General features: G+C 37.2%; 1 protein-coding gene across 7 annotated transcripts in view; it reads left to right on the top strand.

The window, feature by feature from the left end:
• Positions 1-10,030: 10,030 nt before the first annotated feature.
• The window catches only part of REV1 (DNA-directed DNA polymerase), a 36,512-nt gene continuing 34,707 nt past the window's right edge, over positions 10,031-11,835 (top strand). For 3 of the 7 annotated variants that reach the window (XM_087677621.1, XM_087677620.1, XM_087677618.1), the window contains exons 1-4: positions 10,031-10,288; positions 11,195-11,254; positions 11,362-11,509; positions 11,705-11,820. In XM_087677621.1, the coding sequence (XP_087533747.1) occupies positions 10,110-10,288; positions 11,195-11,254; positions 11,362-11,509; positions 11,705-11,820 (503 nt within the window). In that variant the 5' untranslated portion in view covers positions 10,031-10,109. Of the gene's footprint in view, positions 10,289-11,194; positions 11,255-11,361; positions 11,510-11,704; positions 11,821-11,835 lie in introns of those variants that run through there. The other 4 variants (XM_087677619.1, XM_087677617.1, XM_087677622.1 and 1 more) reach the window with 3 other exon arrangements.

Raw genomic sequence — 11,835 nt, 5'->3', positions numbered from 1 at the left:
ATTCTAAAGGTTTTATTAGCTTAGGCACTCTCTGAATTGTATGCCCATGAACTCTTCTTAGTGGGCACAAAACATTCATTTCTTTTGATGTACCAACATTTTCCTATGGAGATTTTCATAAACGAACAATATTATTGAAATTTATTTCAATTAGAATTTGACTATAAAGCACGATTAGTGTAGACTTTGCTCGTTGCTAACTCACTATGATGCTTTTCGATGCATATATCAACTCAGATAACGACGCATGTAGGTAAATTAGGGACACAAATAGTGACGGTTGCAAACAAAAAAAAGCTACCTTACCACCCCTACCACCATGTGTTGAATAATATTCGAAAAAGTAAATACATATTGAATACACAATCGTCATCAAGATAGGTGCATCATGAGATATTAGAAAAAAATGGGTCATTGATTCAATATTCAAGTAAGTACAAGACTAACAATGACAACTCATAAAACTACATGGAACCATGGAGAGTAGAGTCCAAAACAAACATGGAAATGTATCTATAAATATCATAAAATGTAATTTTATACAAAGGATGAGAAATATATCTAAGGAATGCTACATGAAAGAAGCTTGCATGAATTCAAGGCTAAAAAAGAAAATGATGTGTGCTCCACAGATCCAAGTCCATGCTAAAACTCCTCGCCATCTGAAAGCTTGTCTCGATGCAATGGAGCATCGAATAAACTCTGCAAAATAAATCACCAGACATTGATCCACAATACATAATCCATCACAAAAAAACTAATGACTGCAAACAAGAAAGACGATAGACTTATTAGGCCACCACACGCATACAATCTATCAATGAGTGTAGTGAGACCGTGTCTCTATGCTGCAAAGAAAACAGAGTAGCATTGTAGAAATAAGATTGTAGTGAGACCGAGTTTCTAAACCTATGAGATGACGATTTGTGAAGGAGTGCTGCAAAGAAAACAGAGTAGCATTGTTAGAAATAAGATTGTTAGTACAAGTGATATTCCAAATAAGAAAGTGAGAATAACCAAAAGAAAACTTACAAAGTCCTCTAAATAAGTATTGTGGCAGCCAGTCCCCAAATAATGCATGACCCCTGCCTCCAATCATACCTAATCCATCATCAACCTAGTGGAAAACCTCTCTGCCGCTATAGGTATTGAAAACTCCTCATGCAAGGAGGCCACTACATAGTCCTTGCTCCCCTCTAGTATATTCTTCCAATGGTCTATAACATTATGCATAAATACTTATTGGCACAACTCTCTCACGCAAGCCATCACCCTCCTCCCTTTATCATTCTTGATTATAACATATGTTTTCTCATTTATAAGACATTTGTACCCTTCTAGAACATGTCTACGATGTGGCCTCTCCCAATTGCGACCATGCTCCTAGGTATAACCAGGAGACCCATGTACATCTGGCATACCTATGGAGGTGGTATCTCTCGAAGTAACTCCCATAGGGATGCCACCTATTACAATGGTTGAGCGAAACCTAGAGTCACATGAGTAGACATCCCTATAGGTGTGACAAACCTTAGAGGTGACAAGTGTCTACCAAATCGACGAGACAGGGACACTATATTAGTGTCTGCACAACACCCACCTGAGCCACCCTCTCTCAAACTAGTACGAGAGCAAGGAGTAGCAACCGACCATGGGCTCATAGCATCTACATCTCCGCAACACCTCCTAGAACCACTCCCTCCATCTGGAGCCAGTTTAAAGCATTGACTCCACCTATTGGAGATCGAAGCATTAGAGTGCAGTACTGAGGTAGACCTTGTAAAGAATGGCTAGACAATGACCGCAACAACTCCTTGTCTACCATATCTCTAAAGTAGGCCATCTAATCCAAAGACACGTGTAAAGATCTCTTGCAACTCCTAATCTGTCATCCCTCAACTCATCCTGCTCTCTGACTATCGTCGAAGGTACCTTGCATAATCAAAAAATGATATTAGCATAATCAATATAAGAATTTAGGTTAAGCACAACAACATAACTTTGCAAAAAAGGATGTTAATTAAAATGCATATACTAAAGTACCCTTAAAAGTGAATTATTAACAAATTGAGTAAGCACATGCAAATACGACCTAGCCTATGGCTCCATGTTAAGCTCATGGCATAGCTCGGCGTACACTGGAAGGTCTATACAAAGGTCTTCACGAAAAGAGGAGTCCACTTCATTCTTGAAAAAATTCTAGCCTCCTATCTCTTTGTCTACATTACCAATGCCTATCTCCTCCACATGCTCCAAGCCCTCTTTGCCCTCCACCCCCCACAACATCGATCCCTCTATATGCATACTCTCCTCATCCACGTTGGGGACATTACTTTCATCGTACACTCATGTGCTCTGACATGTTGATGGCATAACATATCACCATTGAGGTTGTCGAGGATTTGGATAGAAATTTACCTATTTAATATTATATATAAGTGTATCGCAAAGAGTGAATCAACATTTGTGATTGTTTCGTGTCATGGAAAAATTAACAAAAAAGGTTATGCACTTGTTCACAATGATCTGGCCAGACAAATATATCACGCGGATCGTTTCATATTTTCTCGAAATCTACCTCTAGAAATCTAGATGGACCTCGCTGAACGATTGCCCTAACTCCTTCCAATACCACTTTAAACCATTGTACATCAAATATGATCATGGAGAAGCTACGGTAATCCTCCGAGATAACACTTTGCAAGTTACCAAAATACTCCATCTCATCTATTATAGTATTCGGATCCATCACCCGCCATTGGCTCTCTTGCTTGAACCTTGCCATGACACCACAATCCGTTATGGAGCACATTTTATTCATGTGCTCAACTCGAAAATGTCGCCCTCCCAACTATGTAGCACTGTACATTTTGTATTGTACATTGAAATGATTAGATTAGTTATTGAGTATAAAATCTAGATATGACAACAAAGAAAGCATATGGTCACCTTCATACTATATTCCCTCGAGAATTCCTACTCCTCCCTAGAGATCTCTACCCCTTCATGCGAAGCTACGATTAAAGCTTCATGCAAACATCGCATAGGCATAAACCATGGCACACCTTGTATGCCCTTGGGATATCAAACCGGTTGATGGCATGCACTGCATCGAAATTTTGATTATGCTTCCTTCCGCTCTCTTTTGGGGCTTGCTCATACTTATCGACCCACTTCTCCATGGATGCATGATGCAATATAAAAATATGATTCACTTTCTCCTTCATGGCACCATCCATTCCTTTTTCTACCCCATTTTCAACCACCACATATTCGATAAGTCTATCATCATTCTTCAACGACCATAGCATATTGTTGTCTGAATCCATTATCGACAGCCACTCCGAAATATGTACTAATACCTCTCATACTAGCCAACCCTCGTCCATGTTGTCTTCTAGTCGAGCTCATTATCGCACAAATCCCTTCAAGGTTTTCATGAAGTAGTCTAAGAAGAACATCCATCACGTATAGACACGACCCACAACTCCACTTCATCCATGAGGTGTACTAAGAGGTGAGTTTTATCATGAGCATGCTCATGGGTACATACTTCTTGAAGAGACAGACCATCTCTACTACTCCTTGCCTTGAGAATTCAATAGAGGATGTCTTGATCTCCTTTTGTGAGATCCATTGCACTAATTTTGATAACTTATAAATTGCCGAGCGTATTTTTGAAGTGAGACACCCCATAATCGCAATCAATACTACAAACTTGTCAAAAATTTAAAGCATTATCAACACCAAATCGACACAAAATAGTAAAATATTGAGGTTACTTGCTATCAAGGTTGGGAAAAACCAAGCATATCTTGTGCAAATCATGGGATTTTAGTCTTGTTAGTTGGTCATCTTTAGAAAAAGTAAACCTAAGAGGGAATGTATCATACTTGTCAAGGTGCGCAAATAGACTTATAATTAACTTGATCATGTGCTCTTCTTTAGTGGACACGACCCAAGGAGCATGAGGTAGTTGCAAATGACCACCATCAAAGCTCAAATGTAGCAAAGCACCTCCATCTTGCCTACCTTCTTCAAATCCATTTGTGTCCCTACAATGTCTCTCTTTCTTGTGATATGGTCCCACAATAAGTTGTTCGTATTCTTGAAAACATGCATGGGATCCAACGAATGGTTGATCTGTAAGTGGGTCAAATATGACAACTCATAGAAAACTGCGAACCGTTGCATTTCACTTAAATGTCTCCTTGTGGGAAGTGAAAAAAGGCAATATCATGGTTTCTGTTTACCATTTTCAACTCGTACTAGCTTTGGCCATTCAATCGTGCTGGAGGTCGTCCAAGAAAACCTTCTCTAAGTTCATGACCCTTGTGCAAGAAAGCGGCGTATCCTTGATATACCATCTTCTTCGTGGTTCGTTACCTTCAGGAGTCTAAATGAGGCCCATCACACAATGGATATGCACGATTACCTAAGATAACCAAACTTGTTACAATATCCCTATCTATTGAACACAACTTGAACGAGCCATCTTAGATATCAGTAAACGAAAATGGAAGCCCACTTACTTGAGCACTCCCCGAATCTCTTAAAGTCATGCATGGTCCATATAAGAATGACTCATATATTAGTGGATTGTTGATCATCATGCTTGCTTGTGTCTTCCACAATGACCCCCTTCTCCCACAAAATCTTGAGCTTATCAACTAATGTACGGAGGTAGACGTCCATGTTCTTGACTTTGTAGCACCCAGGAACGATCAAGATAAGAATCATGTGTCCTTTCTTCGTAGAAAGCCATGACGAGCTATTGTAGTTTACAAGGACTACAAGCCACACACTGTAAGAAGTTGAGTGGAGACCGAATGGATTCACACCATCCATAGCAAGACCAAGCCGACGAATATTTATTGGCTCTCATGTAAAGGCTGGAAAGGTGGAGTCAATGTAGCTCCATACACATGAATCTGTTGATATTCATCGGGCTCCATTTTTGGATCCATTTTACGCATGACATGTTGTCAAGCTCATCATGTCTGACATACGAAACATGTAACATGTGTGGTATAAGTGAAAAGTGCATGAGAACCTTCTAATGAGGAACGGTTTGCCATTGTAAGTCCTATCAATACTTGTGAGCACAACACTTTGGATATGTCTCTATAGTCTCGTAGTCTCCTTGAAACAGTACACAATCGTTGATACATGCATGGATACTGTTGTAATCCACGCCAAGCTTGTGTAACACTAGTGTCGTGCATCATCACAAGACTCGTGCATTATGTTTCCAAATGGCAGTATATGATATTTTGGCAACCTAGAAAAAACCAAACACCTTTGAAGAGCATAAAAAGTGTTTTTATAATGGATTCAAAAACAAAGGAGCATAGTATGTGCCTAAACAACTCATTCACACTTATAACACTCCATCTATACTTCGCATGTACACTTAGGAGCACAAATAACGTCTTTAAGTGATATACTAGCCACCCATCATACAATGGCATGGACGTCTCCTCTCTTAGTGGATTAGATGACTTGGCATCTATGGGCAAAAATACATCAATCATTGCATCCATCTCAAGCTCCAAGATTGGAGGAAGGTCCAACGTCTCTTTTGGTATTGAGGGTGTAGTTAGCGGCATACCCTCCAATGGGTTTATTGGCTCAGGTACTCCTCTCGCTTTCTCTCTATTTTTTCCCCCTCCATCTCACTTTTCTCCTCTTTCTATTTTTATATTTTCTCTCTCTCTCTCTGTACTCCCTCCCTCCATCTCTCTATTTTTCTCCATTCATTTTCTCTCCCCCTCCCTATTTCTATCTCCATCCCTCTTTCTCCTTCTCTCTTTCCCTTTCCTTGTTTGTCTCCCTTCACATCTCTTTGTTTCTCTCTCCCCCCTCTCTCTCTTATTGTTTCTCTCCCTCGTTCCATCTCTCTATTTCTCTCTTCAATCTCTCTCTCTCTTCCTCCTCCTCCCTTCTCTCTATTTCTCTCTCTCCTTCCCTCCCCACTGTCACTCAACGCATCTCGTTACAAACAAAATTAAAGAGAGAAAATAAGAAACTTAAAAAACAAAGGAAAAGAGAAATAACACCTATTGCTATATAGCCAAGATGAAGATATGGATAATTTTTTGTTTTGTTTTTGCTTTTGTAAATTATGCATAACTAAGGATAGTAGATTAACATGTTCATGGATGGGGGAGAGTATCTCTAACTGTCAAAATACCTTGTTCTTTTGCATACATAGTAGAAGCTTTGAACTTGAATAAACTATTCTCGCCATAGATATTAGCGGCTCCGATTTGGGGAAGAATCCACTTAGCACTCGGGTTTGCTTCATCCATGACAATAGTCGAGTTCCCAAGTGACTTGTAGCGATCCACCAAAGTCTCGAATGGAGCAAAGAAACTTCCTTCATCACAATCACCACCTACCACACGACATTGTTGTTAGTATCCTACATGTGTCTCTCCTATCCCACCCATCGCCATCCCTATTACACTTAATCTAGGTGCATGCCACAATCCATGTTGTGATGCTCACCATCCCGTTCACTATCGAGCCTATGCACCCTCCTACTACCATGAGAGAGAGAGAGAGAGAGAGAGAGAGAGAGAGAGAGAGAGAGAGAGAGAGAGAGAGAGAGAGAGAGAGAGAGAGAGAGAGAGAGAGAGAGAGAGAGAGAGAGAGAGTGTGTGTGTGTGTGTGTGTGTGATAAGGGTTGCTTGCTAATGATAGGGCTTCATGCACAGATGCAATTTATAGATCATAATCTATAGATGACATGGTAGTGTGCTCTTTATCGTGGATGTTCGGGTTATGAATTGAGACATGGCCGCCCACAATCTGCTTAAAGCATTAAAGCAAAAGTCCATAGTTGATTTAGAGCAAAGGATAGCAACCTTGAAGACAAGCCTATAATTCAGAAGGTCTATGGTCCAAAGAGATGTTGCACATCTTTTACTGAAGCATAGTTCAAGGCACCTCATGCCACAGGACAGTCTACATTGTAGATCAAGGGTTGCAAATTGAGACATAGAGAGAGAGGAGATATATATATATATATATATATATATATATGGCGAATGATGGAGATTTTTTTTAAAGGGGGGATGGAAAGAGTGCCACATGGTTTAGAAGTAGTAAAAGAGGGAGAGCGAGATGGAAAGAGATAGAGGAGAGGAGAGAGAGGAAAAGAAAGATAATAAAAGGCAAAGGAAGAGAAAAATAAAATAAGTTTCAAAAAAAGAGAGGGAGGGAGAGTAGAGATAAAGAGAAGAAAGAGAGTTAAAGAGGAGAGAGAAAGTTACTTGCTTTCAATTTTGGAGAATGTAAACACAGGAGTTGACTACTCATACATGAGCTTTCAAGCGTGGGAGTGTGGAGCTAGGGAGTTATTGACCAATAGAATCAATAAGGTTCACTACAAGGGAATAGGGCCATAGCGACACAAAATAGTACCATCATTGATTTTCATTTGTGATGAAAATAACGATGATATTAGTGACGCCAATAGCGTCGCAATTATAACGGCCCTCTCTGAGGAAAAAAAAGCGCTAAAAATCCAAGCATGGCATTTTCCAAAAACATTTGCGAGAGAGAATGAAAGAAAGAGTGAGAGAGCTCAACGCTTTGAGAGGGAGAAGAAGTGGAAGAGGGAGAGAGAGAGGGAGAGGGAGAGCTCATCATTGCCATTGCCTTATGCGAAGAAAAAGGAGAAATGGTGCAAGAGAGAAGGGAGGGAAGCCACAAAGAGAAGGGGTTTCATACATTGCCTCTTCTTGCTTTGTTTTTGTGTTTTCTTATTTTCTTTGTTTGTTTTTTGTTTGTGAAGAGAGGCATTGAAATAAGAGAGAAAGAGGGAGGGAGGTAGGGACAAGAAGAAAAGTAGAGGAAGAGAGAAAGAGGGAGAGAAAAGGGAGAAAGGAAATAAAGAGAAAGGGGAACAAAGAAATGAGAGATGAAGGGAGGGAGAGAGGGAGAGAGGAGGGTGAGTGAGAGAAACAATGAGGGAGAGAGAGAGAGAGAGAGAGAGAGAGAGAGAGAGAGAGAGAGAGAGAGAGAGAGAGAGAGAGAGAGAGAGAGAGAGAGAGAGAGAGAGAGAGAGAGAGAGAGAAGGGGGGGGATTGGGAGAGAAATAGAGAGGGAGAGAGAAGGAAGGAAGAGAGAAGGGGGAGGTAGAAAAAAAGAGTAAGGTAAAGAGAGGAAGGTGAGTGAAAAGAAAAGAGAGAGAGGGAGAAAGAGAGATATACAATGATAAAAAGGGAGGGGAAATAGAGAAAAGTAAAGGAAGAGGGAGAAGAAAGAGATAAAGACAAGTAGGGAGACATTACATTCCATTTTTTGATTTATATGAGAGATGTGTTATATAAAGGCATGGATGCACATGATGCATCAATGAAAGAACATCTAGTAGGAAATTTTCCTATCTGTCTATTGATGGCAAAACACGTGAAGAAATTAAGCTTTTGATCTATACGATGTATGCATATGTGGGCCAAAAGTTATTGGATAGACCAAATGCTAATCATGTTGATGTCCTGAATGCTATGACATATGGTTTTGTAGGAGGACTTCGTGTGTGTGTGTGTGTGTATAGATGTATTAATTATTATTATTATATTAATGGGTAAATTTATATACTATATATTATTTTTATTAAATTTCATTAACCTACATTACATATAGTAATAAATATATTAAAATTAAAATTATATGCTTTATTTTAATAAAATTTAATTATGATAGATTTTATAATTAATATTAAATTAATATGCTTTTATAAATTCAATATATTTATATATCAATATTCTATTGCTATTATATGTTTTATCATGAATATGTAAAATGTAAGTTAATATATTTAAAATTATAAATATATTTTATTTAAATAAATATTAATTTATATAGATTTTATAATCAATGTGTTAATGTGAAACTAATATATGTTGATAAATTTAATGTTATTAATAGTTAAAATTTTATAACTAACATATTTTATGATTAGTAATCATCAATATGTAAATATCAAGATAATATATTTGATAATTACTATATTAGCTCTAATTATTTAGGTATATTACTGTAAAATCAATATATAGATGTGCTAATTTGTATGATTAATGTATTCACATTAAATCAACTCATTGTTTTAATTAATGTTAATTAACATTAATATATTTTAAATCAATAAATATCTTGAAATGTTTTTTTTGGGTCAGGGAGGGGGTACGAGATATTGTGTGCATTATGTTTAACATATATGATAAATATGAGATATACTTATCGTATGCTATGTGCAATTTATCTAATTATATATTATTAACATTATATATAAATGGCATAATTAATATAATGTATGTACTAAAATAATTATTTAAAATATAAATTTTATTTAATATATTTATATAATAATAATGATAAATTAAGTAGTTACCTCCGTCCCCAGCATGTACATGGTTGATGACTTGCCATACTTTAATTATAATTATTAATATAATTTATAATTAGTTAGCTAATGTAACTCATGTTAAGTTAGTTAATTTTGGACTTGGTCATTCTCATAATTTATTAAGTAGTTAGTTTATGTGGTTGTTTTTTGATTTCATATACTATTTAAAATTTTTAAAGTATATAAACTATTCATTTATCTTCTAATGTTCATTTTCTCTTTTACTCTCTCTCTTTAAAATTTTAAGTAGTTATTAATTTTATTTTAACTAATTATTCTTAATAATTGATTTTCTTAATTATAAGATTAGAACTAGAACAAATATTGAATTATATAAAATACAATAATGGTATTCAATCATTCTCATTGGAGAAATATCTAAGTTAACAAAGATATTGTAATCAAACATCATATATAATCATTGGCAAATTTAAAATATATCTATAATTTTATTTCCAATAGCTACAAATTTCTATAGTATTCTAACCTTAATATGTGAAGAGAATATACATATCATGATAGACTCAATGTGAATTAAAATCACTATTGTATAGTAGCAAATGCATAATTACGTGTGAGGTGTTGTCTAGTAAAGCTTTCGACACTTTTGGTTTTGAAAGAGGAGCGCAAACGTTTCAAAATTCAGCTTTGCACGACCGAGAGAGAGAGAGAGAGCGCGAGCCCCACCAACATGGAGGAGGAAGGAGCCTCTCAAAGCCGACATCGCAGCCCCGGAAAGAGGAAAAGAGAGGGGGTCGGTGGCAACTCGGACAAGGGAGGAATGCTCTGGGGCGCTAACTCTCTCTCCAGATACAACACAAGATTTGCTCACAGGGACCCCGATGCACAAGGTTTTGGTGACTTCGGAAGGTACGCATTCCACCCCTCTCCTATTACCTTGTATATTTCCATGATTATCATACTTTTTGCTTGATTGTACATTATTAGCCCTAAGTGTGGAAAGGACAGTTGCAATCAGAGTGGAATTTCCAGTAAATGCACCATACTGCTTCCAAGTGGGCAAAGGAGGGCTGCTACTAGAGTAGAATTCCAGTAAATGTTCCATACTGCAGTTGGGCAGCATGAAAATCATAGAACAGAACTATATAAATTATGTTTTTGGTACTAGGGCTCGCAGCTCCAAATTTTTTTTTTCTCAATGCTAGGACATTGATTTATTACTATGAAAACAAGATATTGATCGGTTATTCTGTGGATTTTAATTAATTCCTTGTCTATCGGCCTTGCACAATGCGACCAGTGCTACATGCATATATATCACTACTATGTGGCAAATAGAAATTAATAATGAAAATCATAACGAAACCCCACAAAACAAATAAACATAATCTTATTTTCATAGTAATAAATTAAGTGCCATAACAATCAAATCATCAATAAATCAGTGAACATACCGCCATTTTGGATTATCACAAAATGTATAGAAAATTCATTCTCAATATAGAAAAAGAAAAACGAATGCATCGGCCAACAAATCAAGCTTAATCTTTTCATGGTGATGCTAATGGAGCCTAAGCTCGCAAACAGCCAGAAAATCAAGAATGTTCTCTTTAGTACCAATTTGTCCTTTCTATTGAAATTTGTTCATTTCTGAACTAGTGTTGAGTTCATATATCTTGCCATTCAATCATACTCTTAAACCTTTAAAGAAACATAAATCCCTCAATGAAGGAGCAGAAATACACAAAGATGATGGGCATAAATCCCTCAACACTTTCTACTTAATAGACGGGCATGTTGGTTTCATGATTTCAGGTATATGGCTGAGAAGCAGCGGAAGCTAAGGCTTCAATTTCAGGCCGATGCAGGAATGAGGTGGGTGATGGCTTTCCAGATGCTGGCATTGAGAATGTTTTATATCAAAAATTATTTGTGATCAAATTTTGCTGCCTTGACTATTTGGATTGAACCTTCCATTTCAGTGATTCTGTAGGTTTAAATTCAAATATGCCAGAAGGCAGTCCTGAGATTGGTAGTAATGGTACCATGGTCATGGCGGACTGTAAGCGCATTAAATTATTTGAAGGAATTTCAATTTTTGTAGATGGCTTCACCATACCCTCACATCAGGTAAGTCTCAGTGTGTATAATATATCAGGTCAGCAAAGGATCTGGTTAGTCATCATCACATAGAAATTTGTCCTGTGCAGGAGTTGTGTTTCCTTATGATAAAGCATGGCTGCTTACGTGAGAATTATTTTCAAAGAGATTGTGCTATCTGTATTATATGCAGCACCCTTCCTGATATAAAGTTGTTATGTGCAGGAGCTGCGTTCACTTATGATAAGGCATGGGGGTTCATTTGAGAATTATTTTCGAAGAGATCATGTCACTCATGTTATATGCAGCACACTTCCTGATAGTAAAATCAAGGATTCTAGGTAAATTTGTAGTGC

The sequence above is a fragment of the Lygodium microphyllum genome, chromosome 5 (genome assembly GCF_053477565.2).
Source record: "Lygodium microphyllum isolate KBCC chromosome 5, Lygodium_microphyllum_v1.1.10, whole genome shotgun sequence".
In the NCBI taxonomy this organism is placed as follows: Eukaryota; Viridiplantae; Streptophyta; class Polypodiopsida; order Schizaeales; family Lygodiaceae; genus Lygodium; species Lygodium microphyllum.
This window is presented reverse-complemented; position numbering and strand designations above follow the sequence as displayed.